The following is a 23,346-nucleotide window of genomic DNA, read 5'->3' on the forward strand; positions in this document are numbered from 1 at the left end:
TGGAGTTGTGTGGTAACTGTGTTCAGACATGCAAATGTGTTTATAAAAACCTACTTGCCAGTTAGGGATTACATTTAATATTATTCACAGGGCATGGCTGGATATGCTGTGCTTGGATGTTAAATTTATTAGTGCAATGCTGCTGGATGTGTGATGTGTAACACCCCGTTTAGCTCTGGCAGTCGGCTGGCACTCTCTGGTGTTTCCTTTCTCACATTCAGCTCACACCCAGAGCTACCCTGTGCCTCCCAGTCTGACCAGGGAAAGAAAGAGCAAATAAAGTCATTCACTAAGGACATCTTATACTTATAGCCCATGTGGAGCAGCAACTCCACGTGAACAGAGCATTGCTGTGTGTGCAGGAGTTGAAACAGTCTCTGATTTCCCAACAAGAAGTACAGATGCACTTAAGCAAGTCATTGACTGTTTGGGCTTTTCAGCATTAATGAACACTAATGAACTTCCAGACTTCAGTGTTTGATTTCTCAGTGTGGTGCTGAATCGTTGCAGATGATACCTATTTGGTTTTGTGCCGAATCAAAAATCTTGTCCGAAGCAGAGGCTGAAGCCTAGGAGGCTGGAAGAGCCTTAACTGCTCGCAGGCTTTCTGCAGAAAAAAATGCGTGTGACCTGCCCAGCAGCCCTCACCCATCTATAGTTTGTACACTGCAGCATCTCAGCAGGGATTAGTTTAAACAGAAATGCGCTAGACGGCTTGCTTTTGCATCTCTGCCTGGGGGATTAACCGCAGCCGGCATGGTGGTGGCGATGCACAGTGCTGCATGTCCTGTTCTCCGCCTGTGTGCAACTGGGGGGTGGGTGGCTGGATTCCAGCCGCATAAGCTAATCTGTGGATTTCAAAGGTGGTAACATGCCAAGTTTTTATTGGCAGCAGCCTTAGATTTGAACTGTCAGAACTAGAAATGTCTCTGAAGTCAAAGGGTACCAGAGCTCCCACTTGGACCCCAAGAGCAGAGTCCTGCCTGTAATTGCCACGCCAATGTGAGAGTGATGACGACTGCTTTACTCATTATCCTTCTGCTTCGTTTAGCATCAACTGTCTGGATCTGAGTTGGCAAGTGGACACTTATCTGTCAAGCACTGCTACTCTTGTCTTTTCTGAGCATTGTTCTCATCTGATAACTTGTTTTCCCTTTAACCCACAGTGCTATGTATTCTGCATTGATTTGTTACTGTACCCACTCAGTAGCTTTGAAATTCAGCCAGTGTGTGAAGAAAAAGAAAACCTCAGTGGATTTCCCCTCTCAAGGGACTGGCAAGCTGGATCTCCACAGAAGGTGTGACGGGGGGTGCCTCACCTGCGTTCAGTTCCTGAACCTTGGAAGCAGTGGTGGTGGTTGTAGACTTCCAATCCTCTCTGGCAATTGTCCCCAGGTTTGTCTGTGAACTCCTTTTCGTGCCTTACTCCTCTGCTAGAACTTACATTTGGAAGGAATTGTGCATTTTTTTTTTTGCAAAAAAGTGATGCACCTAGCTTTCTTTAGGCTTTAATAAGGAAGGATTGTTTGCAGGAGGAAAAGTGGGTCCAGTTGTGCCCTGACAAAGGCTCAGACGTAGCAGGATGTTTTCCTGGAATACATGCTTGGGCCAAGCAGTCTCGGGCAGTGCTGCAGCAAGTGGGGAGCCAGTGTCTTATGTGTGTTCACCTGGAGGCGAGCTCAGCTGTGTGCTGCTGGAATGCCAAAAGATGTCACACAAACTACAAGTATCTATAAATTAACCTCTGTAAAGTATGAAACTTGTCTGCCATCTTTCATAGGGTACGTTTAATTTTGGTAGTGTAGTTAATGAAATGTTGTCATGTTTATGCCTAGGTGAGGCTCAGGAACAGAGGAGGTAGCTGGTGTCATGGGGCGGTGTTTCAGGAACAGGGTCAGCAGGGAATGCCGTGTTACCTCCCCAGGGAGTCAAATGTGCTTTTTTTAGCATAGAAGTCTGTAGATAGAAGTCTGAAGAAACAGTAGGCTCCTATGAAAGGATGATAGCACAGGCACGGGGTAACACTGAGGTATTAACTGTTTCTTCAGCACATCTCTGAACTACCCCAAAACAGTTGCTCTCACTGGGACCTCCTTTGTTTTTTTAAGCAGTTATTTGTTGTGGTGGTGTGGGGTTTTTTAATGAGAACTGGCTGCTTGGCATGCAATTAAATAGACATTTGTGGAGGGACCTTCATGCTTTCTGGGAAAGAGATTGTATCTGTCCGAAACACACATTCATACTAGACACTATGAAGAAAATTAACTCTTATCCCAGCCAAAACCAGCACACCGTTTAACAGGGCTCCTGGTTCTTTGCATGGTGCTTTTCATCACACCCTACAGATCTTTGGCTCTGTTTCCATAGTGGCTTCACTGTCAGGTCTGTGGGTCTGGGCTATATAATGCTGCCAGTAAAGGCACAGTTACAGGGCTGTGTCTATTCCTCAAGCTGAATGATAAGCAGCCTTCTAACTAGGAAGTCACCGATTTCCAACATTCTTCGTTGTGTTCTTTAATTAAAATATATCACGACGATTGAGATAAGGCCAGCAGAGAGTCAGCAGGTCCCATTCAGCACTGATGCAAACATAAACGGGCTTCCTCTAGAAAAGCCAGGATTGCTTCCTGGACCAGCCCTGGTTATCCCAGCCAGTGAGAGTTGGATAAAAAAACCTGATGATATATCTGGCTTGGAAGTAGGACACCAGTCAGCTTCTAAAATCCCACCCAACAAGCTCACCCTCCCACTGACAAAATCCTTACAAAAACATGTATCCTCAGCCTCTCTGTTGGAGGGGCAGTGTCTGTTGATATGGGGAACAGCTGTTCAGTTGTGGTCTGGACTATACCTGCAGGTGAAATTACTCAGAATTAGCTATTTGCATGTTGTCCACCACAATTTTCAGCTGCATTTCCTTTTGTATAGACAGTCTTTTATTTGTATAGGTTGGTTTGTGACAGGAGGACATCTGTGAAATGTCCTGTGATAAATGATGTTGAGATCGTATCATCCTTTCATAGGATTGCAGTGAACCTTTGATCTTGGGAGTATTTCTGCAGACTACTGGAGAGGATTGGGCAACGTGACTGCAGGCTCAGCCCTACAGCCCTTAGCTACTGAAAATTGCATCCAAGGTTTTGGTAGCTTTACCTGAAGTAGTAATACATACAGTAGAGTATTTACAAAATACATACAGTTGTTGTATTTACAAAATTTACAATTTGGATCTGTGAAATAAGGATTTTTGATCTTTAACAAATACACAATTTTATGTGGCCATGTACATACGTACTAACCTGCCTCTTACCTCTCAAGTTACAATTAACAAACGACAGCCTTTTCAGCCTGTTAGCAAGAGGGGCAGATAGATTTGCAGCAGGTGTTATTTGCTCGGAGATTTAATTTAATGTGTTTGCAATTCTTTTTCTTAAAGCAGAATAGATTGTAACTTTGTAATACAGAACCAGATGTTCAAGGAAGAGAAGGACATGGCACAAGTTCTCCTTTATTCGTAACATCCCTGTAACCAGTCAATGAGTGAAAATCATGAAGTTCACAACCCAAATCTCCCTGGTCCCTCAATCCTGTGGCATCATCTCAGTGTAACCAACAGCTTCCATATGGACAAGCAGCTCCTTGCTCTTAAGCTACAGCAGGGCACCTGAAAAGCACAGGATGAAACAAAGCTGTGTCTGAGTGACTTCTATCTGGTAAGTTCCTAACCCTAAAAGAAGTAATAATTTGCCTTAAAGCCTGTGAGCTCTCATATTGGTTGGGATTGTTTTGTTTTTCTCACAAAATATACCATAATAGAAATTTTCTTTCTGTCTCACAGTGGAGTTAAAATTCCCTTAAGGACATAATTTTCAGTATGATTCTCATGCTTAAAAGACATTGAGGTAACTGCCAGTACTTACTATAGCTTACTTTCATGACAAAGACACAAAGGCAATTAATTTTCTTTTTCTTTCTAAATGGCTTTTATGTTTCAAGTCAGGCTGCCAAGAAACAAACCTCATTTGTTTGAAGGCTGTCACTTGTATAAAGAGCAAAATTATTTTGTCACCCTTGTTTTGCAGGATTATCTATCTCACTTGTTGCAATGGAAACCGAACAAAAAGCAATGCTAGGGGAAGACTGGTGGGGCTTTTACTGTGGATTGTTAATAATATTCAAGCATAATGTCAAAAGTCCATTGCAGAGCAATTCAGCCCCATCACTAAAAATGCACTTTAATGCTGCTGATAATCTTTTACTACCCATGAGTGACAGGTAGAGGGTAGATAGCTGAAGCCAGGTGTGCCTTAGTGAAATGAGTTATTCTTGGTCCATTCCTTGCAACCCAGACACCTGAGTCTGCAGCTCAGCCTCAGTGTGCAGCTGGAGAGGCTCTGGTGTTGCCTCTGTGTCTCTTGGACCAAAAATAGCAAAACTTTCACAGTGAACATTGCTGATTTCCAGCGGGCTCCAATCTTAATGTTCTTCACAGATTTTTCTTCTTCTTTTTTTTTTTTTTTTTTTTTGTAATATAAATTGGAACTATAGTGACTTATTTCATGTTTGGCAATGAGTTGATTGTATTTATGAATAAACACTGCCTTAATTTTTTGTAGTATATAAACTCTTAGCAAAATCCATCTTCTCTGAGAAAATGAGATATCTCTTAGTCTAATAGGCTCTGGATAAAATAAGAGATCTTACAGTAAGTGCATCAGTTTCCTGACCATTTTTTTTTTGTTTATTTATTTTTAGAACTTAAGGATGTGGAGAAGCCAGTAGCACAAAAAACAGGAGACGTGGTTGCATTGGTGCAAGTTGCTCCCTGGTTTGCTGGACACACTACCTTCTGCATCCTCCACTGGCACTAAAGGCAAGTGCTTTATGAATAGGAAAGAATTTTTTTTCGAAGATAAAACTCACAGCAATCTCAGAGGCAATGGGAACCTTTATTTTGATTACTTTCAATGTATTGACATTGTCCTTTTATGCAAACTTAACTGTAAAACACTCTTGAGATACTGCATAGAAAATACACATAGGAAAAACACATATATACACTTTCATAAAAATAGAATACATCTTTGCAAAATTACTTGTGTACAGTGTATTGACATTACTGAACCAAAATTACATCGTCTTTGGAGAAAAACATTCCATTTGTAAAAACCCCAAAACATTTTAACTGAGTTGGGAGTACTGAAATGAATATGGTTTTGAGCTAAATAAATGGCTATACCAGAATGTCAGAGTAAAAAAAAAAATAAAAAAAATTATAAAATACCTGCTGTATAAAGTAGAAGTAGCCATGTTGTTTTTTCTTCCAAAAAAGTAGTGACATGTCTAAACTTGCATGGAAATCAAAAAATGTAGCAGTTCTGAATTCTACTGTAGATTCTTCAGCTGAAAACAAACGTTAATGTCACTTGTTTCAGCATTTGCAACCATTAGGTACAGTGGTATTTGGTTTTTTTGAGCACACGACATAGTACATTACAGCCCTAATTCTATCAGATATTTGACAAGAAAAAATCTAATAGGTATAAAATTGTGAAACACTTAGCAAGCTTTAAAATATGCAGACCACTTGAATTTTTTTTTTTCTTTTGGTTAGGCTTTTCTTTAGCTGCTTTCAACAGAGGCTGCTCCTTGCTTACTGCTTTGACCACATACTTTAGCTCATACTTTGGTTTTTCTGCTGGTTTTCCGAACAAACTGTTGAAAATGACTACTCCAGTGTAATAAATAAAGCAAGTGGTAACAGGTCCTCAAAGCCATGGATTTCCCTCTTGAATTGGAATAATGGGACAGGAGGGCAGCCTCGGGGAAGAAGGGGAAAACAAAAGAGCATAGCACCACTTTCAAGTTACATGGTTCACAACTGTTTGGCAGGCAGTAAAGTCAGTCTGGAAGTGGTAATGCCCACCGGCATTTACAAATGTGGTTAAAATACTGTGATTACTGTCAGGTAGTTGGAATGTTTAATAGGGATAGGCTGACACAGCTATATAAACAATGAAAGTTGTCCGATACTCGATATTTCCATCGACGCTGTAGGATAAGGCTCTGACTCCCATGCGGTAAGTCTTTGGCTCTCGCAGTGGTCGGGTAGTGAACACGACTCCTTTCAAGTTCTCATCTCTCAGGGCAAATGGGATTGCTGGCTCCTCATCTGCCATTAAGAAGGTTGTCCTTGGGTGCATGACTTGATCATGAGTATAAGCAACCAGGCGGATTAAATCCTGACCAGCAGCTATGCCGAAGGGGAGGGAAAGGAGTTTGTACTCCAAAGCGTAGGTACTCAGATCACACTCCAAGTCATTGGCTGGGCAGTTTTTGAGGCAGAACCTAAGAACAAGCAGAGCACCTTAGCCCAGGGTGAAGGCACAGTATCATAAATAGTGCAGTAGGTCTTGAAGAGAATTTCTTCCCCTGTTTACCCTGTCACAGTATGCAGATTAAAACTTCACTAGAATATGCTCATGCATGATTTTTATCCCTTGTTCCTTTGAAGTTGGAGCCCAGTTTAATGCCCCATTCTCCCTCAAAAGGTTCATCTCAGAAAGCGCCCAGAGGCAATATAAAGATATCAGATACAATAGCTGTTGCAGCCAATGGTTTACGTTTTAGTGACCTTGCTCTTAAATATTATGGTTGGAAAAGCTGGTTTAAAATGTCCAGGCAGCTCCATTTGAGAGATCATAAAGAACTGGAATGAAGGGCAAAGTGAATCTCATTTTATTAATCAGAAATCAGAACAGGAGATATTTCCTAGCTCTGCTTGTCAGTGCTAACAGAGGTTAGCAGGTAGCATGACCCATTTCAACTTAAATGTCAGTCGAGTTTGACTGCAAAAGATGGTTTCTGATTAGGAAAGAAGCTTTTTTCCTTGAGTATATTGAGAGATTAAAATAATGTCTTTTCCAGAACAGGGGAATAAATAGAGCAACTTAAAAATAACAAAAGTTGCCGTGAACTGTAGCGTTATTTTCATGACTAAAAGAAAGTACTAAATGTTTTGAAACTGATGGCAACTTAGTCCATTAGGGAAGTCGGAAACCTTAGATGCAAAGGCAGCCCTGTAAGTGACAAATGAATGACACTGAATCAGCAGAAAGAATTGCAGCATGCTGCCTGCCAGGGTTCATATAGTAAAGGACCATTCTGGTGCTATTTCCTTTTGAAGTAATTGTAAAATACTGCTTCTGCTGCAGGGGAAGCATGGATGGAACACTGCTGCTTGAGAAACTGATGATCGTTTTGGCTATCAGTGCTTTACCTTTTGCTAGTACGAGCTTTACTGGTGTCAGTCAAACTTAAAAAGTTTCTTCTTTAGCAAATACAGGTTGAGGATCTGAGCTTGGGGTGGGCGACAAGAGGCTGAAAATAAAACGTACCCAGAAAGAGGCTCTCGCTGATAGTTTGGTGGACAAGGTGTGTCTATGCACTGGTAGCTTCCTCTCATGTTGAAACACATCTGATTTGATCCACAGTTAATGCTCTGTTCGAGGCACTCATCAATATCTGAACATAAAAAAAACCACATGCAAATGATGAGTTGCTGGAAGAAGAATTTAAGTATTAAAAACAAGCTAGGTAAAGGCTGAGCAGACTCCAGGGCATACCTCTACACACAGTGAGATCTTTCTGAATCCTATCTTGCTGTCTGAGATACTGGAGCTGCTGGTTCCAATAATGTGCATTTATTCTTGTCAGCACTTTATTACTGTGCAGGATGGCGTACTGTCCAGAAGTTCCCTACAGCCATGATCCAACATAAGCCATAGTTGTCTTATCAAAAGATGCCAATTTTTTTTAAAAAAAATAGTATTTTTTTTGTGGATCAGAACATCTGACTACCTTTTTTTGACAGAGGCAGGTTAAGGATTATATTGGGTTTGATGCCAGAGCTGGTTTTCTACTTGCCTGGAGTTAAATGTGTAATGTCAGGTCACATGAGGAAACTTCAGAGAAGAAGTTGCAATTGTCTCATTTGCTGATGTTTTATGAAACATTAAAATGGGAAATACAAAAACTTCTGAAACTTGAAATTTTGAATGCCGAATCGTGTATAGCAAATTCAAAGAGGTGGCTTGCACATGTACTGAATATTATTTGTATCTCGTTTATTTACAAATGTATTTCTGAACACTCAAAGGCATCTCCATACCTTGACAGGTTTTGCCGTTGGGCGTAAGGCGATAACCAGACGGACAGGTACACTGATAACTTCCCAGGGTGTTTCTGCATTCGTGCTGACAGGTATCTCTGGTTTCACATTCATCGATGTCTGTGGGAAGAACCATAAGCACCTCCGCATCAGGATTATTTGAACCTGGTACTGAACTTAGGTATTTTTTGTCCTATTTATGTACAAGCGTATAGACAGAGTTGGTGGATGTTTTCTGGATCTTGTTTTCTGATGGGGTTGAATGTCTAAGAATAGCAAGTCCTTTCACACCTTACCTGGGCCATTCCTTGAAACTTTTTAATGACTAAAGTCAGCTTTGAAGGGATCCTCACCTCTCCTGGCAGCGGCCACAAAACATATTCTAGCTGAAGAAACCAATCCTGATAGAGACTTCTGGGAAGAAAGGGGGATGTGCTCTCTGTATACATCGACAAGGTGATACAAACACAGTCTTGCACCAAACAGCAAGCTGAGCTGCCTGCTCAGAAGGTTTTAAGCAATATGCTTAGGAAACAGCCAGATTACTTATCTCACCAGAGGAAGCCTTGTCAGCGGGCAAGTTGTTCTTACAGTTACTCCCTTGTCAGGCAAAGCTGTTCCCTTTCCAGACTGGTCTTCCCCATGCCATGGGGATGAAATAAGCTCGGTATCTGGGAAGACTATCAATAAATACTTTTAACTTTTTTTTTTTTTAAAATCTCCCTCTCAAATACAGAAGTAACAGACTACTTTATGTAAAATTTTCAGAGCAGGCTAGTGTGACTTGATCTGTGACACAGATCATATATAACTGTAATTTCTTTTGAAACACCTGCCTAATTCAGGACGGAAATAGAGACCCTACTCAAGTTAGGCTTGTGCAAGAGTTAAGACTTGCATGGTTAAAACAGTGGAAGGAAGGTCTTTGCTTCCCCTCTCTGTCTGATTTACATGGGCTGCACTAGGTAAAAATGTAAATGCAGAAGAGAAACAGACATGACTAGAAATTTATGGTATGTTGTTACCAAATTCTGATAATTGTCTATTGAAAGAACTTTCTTTTAAAAAAGCATCATTTGGGTGTATTTTCCATATTATATAATAATTTTTGAATTTCAGTCTTTGTTCCAATGAAACAGAAGTGCAAGAATATTAACTAATTCTAACTGGAAGCTGGGGTAAAGACGATAGATTTTAGCTTAACCCTTTCATCAGTGGCAGCTAAATTCCTAGGCCTTTCAACTAAACTGCTGTACCTATAAGCTGCATTATAAAGACATTTCAGTAGCTGTATACATGTAAACGCAAGGTTTGATGTCTGCCTATCTAAACTTCTTATTAATAGAAGTATATTCATATTTGTCAACATTAATATATTATATACTGCTATAGAATTCCAGCAGTAATTCTAGCTGCTAGAATCTAGCTGTAGGTCACTGTTCATCCTGGAAGGATATTGTGCCTCCTATGAAGTGTCACTGCATGTGACACTAACGCACCACAAACTGCTACGTTACATGCAGTGGGACAAGCGCTAGTAAGGCCTGGACTGTGGTGCCCTTAGTCTTGAACCCAGCAGTATTATCACAAAATAACTTTTTTTTTTTGTTGTTTAAGATACTCAAAATGTGAGTAAAGTTGGCAAAATCTGGCTTAAGAGAAGCATCCTTCAAAAGATGAACTCGTGTTTTACATCCTCCTCTGTCCTGTGTGTGAAGCATCAGGTCTGGTGACCCCTCCTGAAGCAGGCGGCGAGCCCTGGCTCCCAGCACAGGGGTGGCCCCTTTCCAGCCCAGGTCTGCTGGGCTTCCCAGGGCAGGGAGCGGAGCTTGCTGGGGGGGTGGGGGGTGGGGGTGGGGCTGGGCCCCAGCGTCCCTTCTCCGGCTCCGGACCAGCAGTTACAGAGGGTCTGAGGGTCTAGATCCATAGACACTAGCTACTGCCACATGGGACAAACCTAACTTTTTTTTTTTTTTTTGAGCAATAATTTCTAGGGGGGTTTCTTTGTTTGTTTAACTTCTTCACATTTAGTACAAATCAGTCCATGAACAGGACAGGCTGCTCTTTATTCTGATTTTCACAAGGAGCCGAGTTAAATTTTTAGTATTTGTGAAAATAGCAGCATTTCACTGGAAAACCTCACAGAGTAAGGAGGAGGTGAGCTAAATGCTTGATAGTTAGAGATGCCACATCCCTTTGTTTCCTGTTGATCTTACAGTGTATCCTGAGGCTTTGCACCTCTTAAAAAAAAGAAAAAGGGAGGGGAGGGGCATCTGATCTTGCCAGTTACCATAACTACCCTGCTCTCCTCATCACAGCAAAAGAAATGGCAGTGCACAAACCCATAATTGCTTACTTATAATCAATCTCTCCATGCTCAGTGAATGATATTACAACCTGCTATATATCATAACTACAGATAATTTAAAAGCTTCTGCTTATATTGCCTGTATGGCAGTGACTACCATCCTGTAGCAGTGCTGGCATTGGCTCAGGTGTGCTCAAATCTAAAATCTTCATTCAAAACTTTTTTGAACCCGATTATTAGTACCATCAGTGGGAGTCTGACACAAGCAACATCCCCAGGACTAGACTGGGTCTACTGGTGTTTTCTGAAGTGTGAGAAAATTCATAAAAGGTAAGCTACCATCATCAGAAGAAAAACAGAGAGAAATAATTTTCAAACATTAAAACAAGTGGTTAGAAGGAGGTGGTTTGAAAACACTTTCGCTACAACGTGCTCAGAAGACAACAACATGCAGAACACTCTAATATTTATCAGGATAATATGAAAAAAAACACAGCACCACAAACCATCAGCCCCTGGTACATATGAAACAGTAACCTGAGAATAAGGACCAAAACAAGAGAATTGCATAGATATGACTGACATTTACCTACACATCTGCCATTTCTTGCCTCATAGCCTTCAGGACAAGTTTCTCTAATGTTCCTTCTAGTCCTGGAGAAAGGTATTCTGCTGTTTCTATACTCCGAGAAGGAGCTGTAGATATTTGAGGAGTGCCTGTAATATTGTTGCGGTTGATAGTTGTCTCTCACAGGGGAGAATTGAGCATAGTTATAGCTATTGTAATAGGCACCATAATTTGGCAATCTCTCCAATCCAGCGCAAGATTTCCCATCACCTAATAAATGTTGTCCAGGTGGACAGATACACTTGAAGCTGCCGGGGGTGTTGGTGCATTGAAATGCACAGGGTTTAGGCACTTGTTCACATTCATTAATGTCTGCTCATGTGACATGATCCAGAGCAACAAACCATGTGGAAAGGAGAAAAAACAAACAAACAACAACACATAACTATGTGTCTATATATACATATATACTTATCTCAGTCTGCGGAACAAACTGAAGACATAGAAGTGAGATCTTGAAGGCAGTAAAATACGGAGAACACAATGCTGAGCAGGCAGGTTATCCTGTCCTGTACAGTAATACACCTTGATTCTTCCTGTAAAGCTACGTGTGACATAAAACTGTGCTCATGCAGGACCAGAACTCTGCTGCAGGTTTTGCCTCAGGTGTTACTGAAGGTAAGACGCGCCTGGAAAATGTGGATCTAAGTCTGTTCCCCTGTTTTTACAGAGGCAGGGCTTTGTGATAGCCTGAAAGCTGCCAGCTGCGATGTCTACTGTTTACCAGAAAAGCTGCACTCTTAGAAGTTAGTGGTCCTTTGGACCCACACTGTTCATCATTCCATCCTAAGCTCTTCACTACTACTTTAGCAATTATTTTTTTTCTTAAATGCTCTACAGATGAGTGGGAGAAGCTGTCAGGCCCTTCTTTAAAGGAGGATACTTAACACAGAGCATTCTTGACAAGCACAGCGTTAGAAATTCATTCAAACTGGCACAGAGGGCTGCTCAAAAAGCTCCAGTACGGTTATTGCATTATGCATCAGAGGAAAAATCAGGTCTCAACGATGTGTCACAAGGCTGCAGGGGAAGGAGGTCAGGTATGTTCTAACCTTTGATGTTGTTATTGGTCATTCCAGCTGTGAAAGGTTCGAGACTTAACGGTAAATATTAATTCACTTAGGTGCAATTAAAAAATAGAATTACTTCTGTTTTCCTAAGGAATGCTTTTTTTTAAAAAAAGTTCAGTTTCCCTTTGAATTGTAATCCAAAGTAATTTGACCAACCCTAGCACTAAATGTCCATCCTTAAATCAAAACAGAGTGGTGAGCACACAAAGTATGGTAAGGGGTTTAAGGATATAACATGATTGGTGTCACTCACTCAAAGTAAATATGAGTGTTCTTGGATACTGTAGGACCAGGCCTTCTCCCACAGTCTCTCTGGCAACACCAGAGAGAAATTTTCTAAAATTTTCATCAAGTTGCTTCAGGCCTAGCTGAAAATTTGACACACATGGTATTCCTTTGAAAATTTACAGTCATTCTTTACTAGAAAAAGACAAAAATCTGCTAATAAAAAGGAATGTGCAACTCTGCAATGACCAAAAATAAATAAATGGATACAAAGATACATAAACCATATCTATAATTTACATATATTATAAACCTTTTTATGCTAGAATTTCTGAACATAGTACTTTGAGCATAGTTTGTAACCCTCCAAGACACAAATGTTTGATAATGCTATTTAAAAATTAACACTGTTCAAAAACATAATAGAATACTAGACTGCATTTTTATTAAGTTTAACATTTTCTATATTTTGAAGTTTTAAAGTAATTTGGGAGTATTAATAATCAATGTTTTAAGAGTTGGAAATCCAGGAGTAATTATGGCAAAGTATTACAGTATTTTCCAATTGTTATTTCACAAACATGTAACTGAAACTTTATATATTGATTGAAATGTCATTAGTGTTGTCAAGTGGCACAAGCAAGGGAACTTTGTAATATGGCAACAACTAATATGAATTTTGAGTTTATTGATTTCAGGGTGTACTTAAGATGAAAATTTTGTTACTCATATACATGTAAAAGAATACCAAAACTCATAATTTCCTTAGCACTCAAGTTAACTGCCAAGTTTTACATTCTTTACCTGCATCAAAATATTGCTTTTATATCACAGCCACCCCTGTGAGAAGTGTCACTGACTGACTGGTATGCCTAAGTCTCCACTGGACAGTATCCCTTTGATTATGCACCATAAATGTAACAAATTCATGAGAACAGGTGAAAATGAGTTTGAAACTTTGATTTTAAATTTCACGTTATAAAGCATTTTTGCATGTAACACCTTTTGATAGTGGCCTTCCATCTATCATATGGCATGTTGAGATCCACCCCAGTTCACAGAAATATTGTAATTCAGTTCGAGTGCACATATATCTATGGGTCTTGTGATGGCAAATGAGCATCTCAGCCCCATCCAACAGACACGGAATTATGGCACAAAGGATTTTACCCGGGGCAGAAGGTAGCACAGGTAAGAACAAAGATCAATTCTTCTGTTTCAGTCTGGGGTCCTGCTTACTTTTCAACTTTCCCCTGTGCTCGCTGGAAACACTAACAATTACTAACACATAAACTAGTATCTTTGATGAATCTATGTTTTAAATTTTTAAGTGGATAAAAAAAATATCAAAGGTGCGTAAAGGTCATACTTTAATTTAAGAGGGAGTTTTCAGTGGTCCTTGGTCAGAAGACAGCTTTAGGGCAGCTGCCAGTGTTTTGTGAAAATCTGTAGTCCTAAACTTTATCTAGCTTATTACTGACAGAAATTTAAATGGTTTCAATATACGTTAAGGAGTCTGGGATTGATTTTATTTCAGTAGAGAGCTGCTGGTGGAAGTAATGTCTTGGTGTACAGCCAGATGTTTCTAACTGGCATTTAATCTCTTGTGAACAAAAAAACCAACAAACCAAAACATTCCTGGCTTTTGGTAGTACAGAATCTTAGGTTGTTTAAAAAGAAAAAAAATCCTATTTTCCACAGCAGCTATTTATCACTTAGGAAAGCTAATCTTGAAGAGGTAATCATGGAGGAATGCTTCTCTGATATGATAGATGAGAGCAACTGAAACCAACTTTGTGTCATATACTAACATTCATAAATCATTATTATCAGGGTGGATCAACTATTATATTTTAAATACAGAAAGGGTGAAATACATAAATAGAGAAAGGGTGAATCTAAGTGATCCTAGTGCCATTCTAAGGTCTATTAAATGCCAAGGGAAGTGTTTTATGCACTTACACTGACACCATACATTAAACTCTCTTGCTATCCCTGTTAGAGCTACAAGAGCATCCTTCAAATGCTGCCCCTGTGTGCGTGGGGGAAAGTTCTGCACATTTTTATGCCAAAAGGTTCTGTGCAGATAGCACAGGGCAGTAACTATGTGGTCAGCATTCCACTGACTGACAGGAATCCTCCTTCCCTGCTGTGATCCACCCAAACCAGAAAGGGGAGTGCTGAGCGATAAAGGCGTATCAGCTTCCTCCGCCCTACCCGTTCGGAGCACCCTTCGCAATTCTAGCAGGCAGGGAAGTGTGCCCATGGCTGTCACTTGCAGAGGTGAGTCTGGGTCTGGGTGTATCATGCCTCTTGCAACACACTTCCTCTGGGTGTTCTCCTTTAGCGGAACCCACATCACTCCCTGCTTGACTGCCTTCAGCTGTGCATCAGTGCAGTGCAGGGTCTAGCCAGCCACATTTCACTGCCCTAGCAGCTAACAAACCTGACCTGATTTTTATAAATGAAGCCTCATGCAGCAGCAGCTTGCCATGCACCAGCACCCCGAGATGCTCGTACATTTTGTTTTCAGAGTATGGTCGTGTAACAATCTCCCTTTGGAATCATTTTGTTTTGACTATTTGAGTGGGACACTTAGTTTTAGATGGGCAGTTTTGAACTTCAGAGCAAATTCGTCTGTATAGCCTGGTCTTCAGATGGGATTGCATTGTTGGATGTTTCTGGACAGCTTACCCACACAAGGTCTTCCAACTCCCTGGGACCGGTATCCTCTTGGACATACACAACGGTAACTTCCTCGTGTGTTTTCACAAATCTGGTTATAGCGACACTGGTGGGTTCCATCCCGACATTCATCAACATCTGCAAGCAAGACGGCAAGGGCAAATAGTCAGTTTTTTCTTGAAACTTCTAAATGTAGAAGGAATGCAGTTAAGCAGTGAGTGAATCTGGCCACATAGATAGGTTTGGCCTCTGAACGTACACTTTTCCCACCTGGTGCCATCATCAGGCATTACTCTATAACAGTTTGTGTTACGAATCACAATCTGCGTTTCACAATCTAAAAGCAGATTTTGAGCAGATACACAGATGCATTTTTCAACCATATTATATTTACACACTCTTTTCCTGTTAATTTTCAAAACTTTTCAATGAGGTTTCCAATGTGATCAGCTACTCTTCAAAGAGATATAATCCATTTTCCTGTCACATCCCACTAGAAAAAAAGATTTGGTAGTATATGTAACATCGGTTCTGTTGAAAAGCATCCCTGATAAGCAGCAAGGACCTGTGATCATGATTCAGAGATCCTAAGATAAATTCATAAGCAAGCATTCACATGAGGCAAAACATTTTGGTCAATGAACAGTTTGTAGAATTCAAGGTGACAATGCAGAAAAGATGCTGAGGAAAACCTTACTGCTATTTTTCCGTTTCTCCGAAGAAAGAAAAGTGGCAAGGGTACATCTATTATTTTAACACCAATTACAAAAAAAGTTAAATACATATGTTCTCATAAATGAACAGAAGTTGGTGCCTTAACATGCAGATCTTAGTAACTGGAGATGGACTATCTCCAAGATTATTATTTTTTGAAAAAAATTCATTGTTGTCCCTTCCTTTACCGTCATTGTACAGTGCATTAACACTTCTACTCACCAATACAAGTTCCATTTTCTGCTTTGGTCATTCCATTGGGACACAGATCAATGCACTTATAGCCACCACGTGTGTTTTTGCAAAGTTGATCAGGCCTGCACACATTCTGCCTGCACTCATTTACATCTTATTTGGAGAAAAAAAGAAAAAAAAAGGCAAAAATGGAAATGAACTCATTTCCTTATGTGCAATTCCTAAAGCACAGAATAATCCAGCTGTAATTTTACTGTGTACGTGCATCCGAATGCATTTCATGCATCTTTATCAGTCAGGCCAATTCCCACTTCCTCTGGCTTAAAAGCTGAATTTGTTTGTACTGCTTTACAAACAAATTCAGAAATACATCCTAAGTAGATCATCCACAGTAGTTTTTTCATTCATAAAGACTCCTGATTACAAATATAGCAACACCTACATGTCGAACTATGTCCGTGGGAAAGAGGTAATAAATACTCAAAAATTTATTCATACCCATGCATTTTCTGCCCTTCAGCTGATATCCTGGATCACAACCACAGTGGAAACTTCCTATAGTATTGAAGCAATGCTGATGACAGGAGTTGGACTCTTGACACTCGTTAACATCTGTTGAACAATACAAAACCTTGATACCATAGCTCTGAACTGTTGTCGTCATTTACCTGAACTGTGCAGTGTTTCGGTTGAGTCAACCAATGTTCTGGACTCTGCTTGGAGCTCTAGTTACTACACTATGGAGGTATGTTCAGCAGTGTTTACTTCGATCACTTCTTGGTAAAGTAATATGCACGTGTGACACAATAGCAAGAATGTTAGGTCCTGACAGGACTTTACACTTTTTTCTAAAGATGCAAAAAGCAAATGTTTCAAAAAACAAAACAAAAAACAAAACAAAAAACCCAACCCCAAAACCCAGAACAAACCCCAACAAAAACACAAAAGAAAAAACCAAAAAACAACCCCCCACAGTGTTAATAATGAATATTTATAGACACTGTATTTGGAGATGCAACTTTTTAAAAGTTAGTTCAGTTGTGTGAAAGACAACATTTTCAGTTTATGAAAGCTAACACCAAAACCCAGAGATGTCTGCATACCTTGGCAGCTAAATCCATCAGCTGTCCTCCTAAAGCCATTCCCACATCTAACCACGCAGCGGTAGGAGCCGATGATGTTTTCGCAGTCCTGGCCAGCATGGCAGCTGTGTCCCCCTAACACACACTCATCAATATCTGTAATTAAAAACAAGCTGTAAACCTCACGGTGTCAAAATGGAACACAGATTAAGCAGTGTCTCGAGCATGATCAGCTATGAAATACTTGATTGCAAATATATTCAGTTATTAAATACTTGGAATACCACCAATAAATTATATTCTTATAATGAGAAAATGGCCCAGCCCCAACAGAACGTTTCCTTAGTGATTTTATTGCCATGGGGCTTTTTGTATCCAACCTGTCCACAGCAACACTTCTCTTACCCTGGCATGCTCTACCATCCGCAGAGATAGTGAGGCCCTTTGGGCAGGAGCAATAGTAAGATCCCATCGTGTTATGACAGGTATGGGAACAAGGATGTCGCATAGCACATTCGTCTTCATCTGGAAGAAGGAAACATTTGAAAAACCAGTGAGACTTTACAGCAAGCTATACCAAACACACCCTTCGTAAGAGATACACCTGGTAAAGCCCACAGGGCAACACCAGATGTAGCAATGGAGCAGCTTCACAGAAACCATTCAGTGGTGTGTTCTCCACTATTTTTACGGTTTCCAAACCTCCGCTAACACTGTTTGCTGGAACCTTGTGTTAGCTTTGCAGGACTGGGTCAGCTACCCTTGTAACGGATGTTTGATACAATCATTTCCAGAGAATCTCTACAACAGGACAGATGGGTTTCAGTGTTAAACTGAAGATTTCCTAGATACGTGTGCAAAGGTTACTACATGTTCCATGTTTAAAGTTTTAGAACTCATACTGTTTTACAGACAATACTGCAAGTGGAGAATTGTTTTAGTGACCTTATTTTCAGTTTTCCTAGTTTTAAACCTTTTAGAGGGTATAGTGTTTGCTTCTTGTGTAATTTCCTTAACTTACAAACTTTCAAGGGGCAATGAAATAAGCCCACAAAAGTATATCCGATGATTGTTCCCTAAACCAAATATGACTCGGTCACCTAGAAGAGACCGCTACAATGCTTGTAACCTTCTCTTTACCTCCATCCCCCAAGCAGGAGCTTGTGGGCTGTTTTCTAGGTTGCCAACACTTGTCCTTCCTTCTGTGCAGATCATAAAAGCGCTTCATTGCTTTGCAGGCTCAGCAGATACTGTGGCTCTGGTCTGACTAGTAGCTGAGTACTGATGAAAAGCTGTCTGGGCACTACTTCTATTCTAGGTGAGTACAGAAGTCTTCATCTGCCTTTGGACCCACACCCTTTTTCCAATCGTAACTTACGCTTTTTGAAGTATGTACTGCTAACTTACGCTTTTTGAAGTATGTACTGCATGCTTTGAAACTCTAAAGGTGATGTAAATTCCGGTGGCGAGCACTGCAGCCAGCTGGGGGGCCCCCAGCACAGGACAGACATGGACCTCTTAGAGCAGGGAGGCCACAAAGGTGGTCAAGAGGGCTGGAACCCCTCTGCTATGGAGGAAGGCTGAGAGAATTGGGTTGTTCAGCCGGGAGAAGAGAAGGCTCTGGGGAGACCTTATTGTGGCCTTTCAATATATAAAGAGGGTGTATAAGAAAGATGGAGAGACTTTTTACCAGGGCCTATAGGAGCTCTGGTAAAGGGCCAGGACAAGGGGTAATGGTTATAAATTTAAAAAGGCTAGATTTCGGTTGGAAATAAAGAATAAATTTGTTACAATGAGGGTAGCCAGGCAACAGGTTTCCCAGAGTGGATGACCCGTACCTGGAAGTGTTCCAAGGCCAGGTTGGATAAGGCTTTGAGCAACATCGTCTAGAGGAAAGTGTCCAAGGTAGAAGGGGTTGGAACTAGAGGATCTTCAAGGTCCCTTCCAATCTAAAGCAATCAATGAGTCTAGGATTACACACTACCCTTGTCACATCATTACCTGAACAGTAAGGCCCAGTGGAGTCCAAACCAAACCCAGCAGGGCACTGGTTGCTACGATCTCCTGCATGGTAAAGAAAGCACATGTTACTTGTGGATAAAAATATGGCCATTTTATTACTTTCAAAAAACTTTAACATTAAGAATTCCAGCCCAGCTATTTATAAAAGATTTATTATACTTGGCCACTAAAATAGGAACTTTTAAAATCCAGACTTTAGTGGTTTTTCTACTTGGGCATTAAAAGTCAGTAGTACATAGTTTTTGCTGGTTTGAAAAACATTAAACTCTGAGGGGTTTCCCTCAGGGTAAATGCAAGTTGCATCCCAGCCCAATACATCCTGCAGAGTTCCTCCATAAATTTTTCGTTATTAGAAGTATAAAGACCATTTGGTTTCACTTCGTGTAAAAGGAGGGAAATAAATACAAACCAAACCAGCCACCACATCGCAGACTGTGGGAAGTCACTGTAGAACACCACAAGTGCACACTACAAACTGTAATGTAGAACTCTGGCAGAGACTGCTCAAAGACCACACAGTTTTTGCTGCTTGAAAACTGATTTAATAAATAGGAAATTTTTAAAAAAGCAGTCTATTAATTGTTGGAGGAACTAAATGCAAATTCAGTAAAGACCTGGCCGGATTTATGCATAGGCATAACTTGATCTGGAGACTTCCTTTTGACAGACTCCTTTTTGAAATGGTATCAACAACAACAAAAAAAATCTTACTTGGTTTTCAAATTGCATAATGAGTTTGTAGTCTGGCAAGTGGAAAAATCATTATTTTACTTCACTTAGAATGTCATAATTGAAAAGAAAGACTAAGGCAGGCAATCTCACTGTTTCATTTACTTTCGAACCTGAGTTATTTCCGTACTATGTAAAATAAGCCCAAATAGTATTTAAAAAGATAACAGGACATTCTACTAACCAGTTATGACTTCTGAAAGGAAAACCCATTTACACAAACACATGCCCTATTCCTTTAAGATCACCTGGGTTATTAAAAGCCAGCAGTTAGTAATGCTGACACAGTGCAACAGACGATAGAGCTACTAGCTTGCCACTTCTGTGGTAGGACTCACCGGCTTTACAGACTGTACGTAAGCCTGTGTCTACAGAGCACGGCGTAACTGTGCACCATTCATATCTGGCCTTAAAAAAATGCATCCATAAAACACCAATAAAGTTTTCAAGATGCAGCTTTGCATCATATTTTCCATATATGCCAAATAATTCCAGAGAAGTTCAAACTGAGGAATGACTTAGGACATTTTACCCATTTTAGTGCTAAATTACAAATGTTCTTCCACTTCATTACTACCTTACTTACATTTATGTGGGTTTTGCTGCTAGAAGAAAATACAGAATCCTTTTTCTCAATAGCTATGCAAAACCAAACTCAAACATAAAAACCCACCGACAGCTGACCCCATGAAAAAGCAACAGTAATTTCATTTTAGAGAATGAACGGTAGGTGAAAGGAAATGGAGAAGTATTCTAGGTTGACTATCTGAAGCTACTGACGACGCTGTTGGAAGTGTTAGCAAATGCAGATGTACATCATCGATGACAACTACAGCTATAGTCAGTGCAAACAGCTTTTACATCAGTTTATGGCTATATTAACAAGACACATAGGTTCCAGGATCTACGATAAAGTTACCCAGGTTTCACAGAATTTCCTCTTTCAAGGCCGTAACCAGATTTTAAGAATACAGGCCATGAATTCTAGAAAGATAGGATATCATTTTTGAATTGTTTCATTTTGATGAAAGATTAGAACAATACCTTTTGCAATGGAAGCATGGATTTTAAAAGCCACAGTTTCTTCCAGTGGGTTGTACTCTGTTGTCATAGAGGAAGCATGGAGCGTTTCCACCAAGAAAGGCATCTTTCCCTTGGTGTAGTCATAGGTGATGGTGTGGTTCCATGTATAGGGAACACTAACTCCATCTACAGTGAAGAGACGGGTAGAATGGGCATACAGTTGCCCAGGGCCGGTTTGAATATAGTCTTCTGTGTAATCCTGAAACAGCAAGATTCAGGCATCAGCTGCTGGGTACGGCCAACACCACTGTGGTCTTCGTATTTTAAAGTGGTACGAGATGTATTCTGAGAAAGAGTCTTTTTTTAACATCAGAACAAACTGTGTTTTCCACAACACACGCCTTTTCTAGTCTTACTTTAGCGGCCAAATCTTAACAGCATCTGGTGTATTTCTTTAAATAACAAACATGTGGATGCTGATGATGGGGGCCACGGCAGAGCATTTCCCAAAAAACCTGGAAATTATCTCACCGTTCAATAATCATCTTTTGAACTAAGTATTTTTTTTTTTTTTATTATTCTAAGTCAGATGCTGACAACATGTATGTGCTAAATAAACAGTCAGTAGAGAAAAATCTTGCCACTGAAAACAGGTATATATATCAGACATGCTATATATTGCAGCGTATTGAAGCATCAAGAACTTCATGTATATTTCTTGTACTGTGGGACTAATATATTAAAGCATTTTCACTGGTTACCTACCAACTAATTACCACCTTTACAGAACGTTCTTTTACAGTAAAACCAATTATCAAGCACCTGGTTTTAAACCAAAACTTTCATACCACATATTATATTAAGCAAAATGTTTTTTGTGTCTTAAACTAAATCAAAAAGATAAAAAAACAGTTCCTTTGAACTCCATCCTTCTATCAGGAGTACAAGGTCTGTGAGAGAAGCTATCTTACTAGGAGCAGTAGAGTATCTCCTAGAAACAACAAGCAGAGAAATTCAGTAGCAAGTTTACAACCTTTTGCCATATGATCCCACAAACTGCCCCCTCTAACCACTCCTGAACAAGTTCATAGAGAAGTGTCATTCTTTGAAAAATCAAATTCTGTAAAATATTTCCGATTAATTGTATAACGGGACTATTTGCCATAATAGATATCTCCACAAGACAAAGTTGTGATGCTAGAGGAGAGAAAGGAGCACATCACTGACGGCATCATGACAGTGTGCACAGTAAGAACACATAGAATGCCCTGTGATATAATCTGATTTAGAGTCTGTTAATCCCCTGTCTTTGCCATTTTACCAGCCACAGGAATGTGTCTCTGCCAGACCACATACAGTTGTAGCTGCAAACAAATCATCAGCAATATTCAGAAATTTTTGCAAGATGCCATGGTGTAAAAGGGCTGGTGGCATCCTCAGGGAAGCCAAGAAATCAGACAGGTTTAAGATGCACCTTTATAGCTCTACTGAAAGCAACACCTCACCTGCCTGCCTCTGATAACTAGCCCCAAAGACACCTCTCAGTACTACCTTCTAACATCTAAAAATCCTGAGTGACCAACACTACCTTTCTGACAACAACTTGTTTTCAAAGGCGATGTTAACACCTGTCAGTTAAACCAGGCACAAAATAAGTTTCACACAGTAGAACAGTGTTCAGGACTTAGCGCCTACTGCTTTAATATAGGTGAGAGAGGACGTATATATCGATGAGAGAAGGGGTAGTATCCCAACGCAGCTTTACCTTCACATTAACATCAGCTACTGACTGGAGCTGAAGCACGTGGCCACTCACAACAACGTCCAGCAGCAAGGCTCCGTCTGAATCCAAGCCCCGGGCAATATGCGTCATTCGCAGAACCTCCCCTGTGAATTGTAAGAGCACATTGGTTTATAAAACATCCTAACCAGAGACTCATGTTAGCCACACGGTATCTGAACTGGCATCCCTTGACCAGTTATTTTATACTCATATTTTTATAGTGTGTACCATGTCTATAAGAAATTACATGTTTCAAATTACAGCTCTAAAAGCTGTATTTAAGCCTCAGAAAGCCATAGTCATTCAGAAAATACTGATGTAAGCACAAGACTCAAAATTCAGCAATAGTTATGTGCTCTTTTTTAAGAAATGCTGTATCCATCAAGCTTATTGAAAAGAGACGGTATATCACAGGGAACTAACCAGTTGCAAACTCCACTTGCGTTTCCCTCTTGAAGACTGCATCAGTGAGGGTAAACCCATTCATCGCTTCTCCGATTTCTTTTGCAGTTGTCCAATAAACTGGGCTGAGTATAGAAACAAGCTTCCTCATCGCTGGACCTGAAAGAAACGCGACATAACATTTGAGAGCTTTTTACTTAACATCATACGACCCACGTCAGTAGGAGATGACGATGAAGACCTAAAACTAGTGGAGCCCTTAAGATTTAAACCAGAAAAAAGTATGTATTGGTGTATTCAGAGGAATCAT

General features: G+C 40.2%; 1 protein-coding gene and 1 long non-coding RNA gene across 2 annotated transcripts in view; one reads left to right on the forward strand and one right to left on the reverse strand.

The window, feature by feature from the left end:
* Nucleotides 1-4,930: 4,930 nt before the first annotated feature.
* HMCN1 (hemicentin 1) overlaps nucleotides 4,931-23,346 on the reverse strand; it is a 202,606-nt gene continuing 184,190 nt past the window's right edge. Inside the window, exons 95-107 of the mRNA XM_027811253.2 lie at nucleotides 23,058-23,195; nucleotides 22,617-22,738; nucleotides 20,873-21,110; nucleotides 19,079-19,141; nucleotides 17,483-17,602; nucleotides 17,099-17,233; nucleotides 16,494-16,607; nucleotides 16,023-16,148; nucleotides 15,096-15,224; nucleotides 11,068-11,418; nucleotides 8,171-8,290; nucleotides 7,398-7,524; nucleotides 4,931-6,348 (exon numbers count right to left, since the gene is read on the reverse strand). Of these exons, the coding sequence (XP_027667054.2) occupies nucleotides 5,982-6,348; nucleotides 7,398-7,524; nucleotides 8,171-8,290; nucleotides 11,068-11,418; nucleotides 15,096-15,224; nucleotides 16,023-16,148; nucleotides 16,494-16,607; nucleotides 17,099-17,233; nucleotides 17,483-17,602; nucleotides 19,079-19,141; nucleotides 20,873-21,110; nucleotides 22,617-22,738; nucleotides 23,058-23,195 (2,150 nt within the window). The 3' untranslated portion in view covers nucleotides 4,931-5,981. The remainder of the gene's footprint in view (nucleotides 6,349-7,397; nucleotides 7,525-8,170; nucleotides 8,291-11,067; nucleotides 11,419-15,095; nucleotides 15,225-16,022; nucleotides 16,149-16,493; nucleotides 16,608-17,098; nucleotides 17,234-17,482; nucleotides 17,603-19,078; nucleotides 19,142-20,872; nucleotides 21,111-22,616; nucleotides 22,739-23,057; nucleotides 23,196-23,346) is intronic.
* LOC114016963 (uncharacterized) lies at nucleotides 16,550-23,279 on the forward strand. Its single transcript, XR_003561742.2, has 3 exons — nucleotides 16,550-16,740; nucleotides 18,316-18,395; nucleotides 23,145-23,279. It is a non-coding gene; the product is annotated as an uncharacterized LOC114016963 (long non-coding RNA).

The sequence above is a fragment of the Falco cherrug genome, chromosome 12 (assembly GCF_023634085.1).
Source record: "Falco cherrug isolate bFalChe1 chromosome 12, bFalChe1.pri, whole genome shotgun sequence".
NCBI classification, from domain to species: Eukaryota; Metazoa; Chordata; class Aves; order Falconiformes; family Falconidae; genus Falco; species Falco cherrug.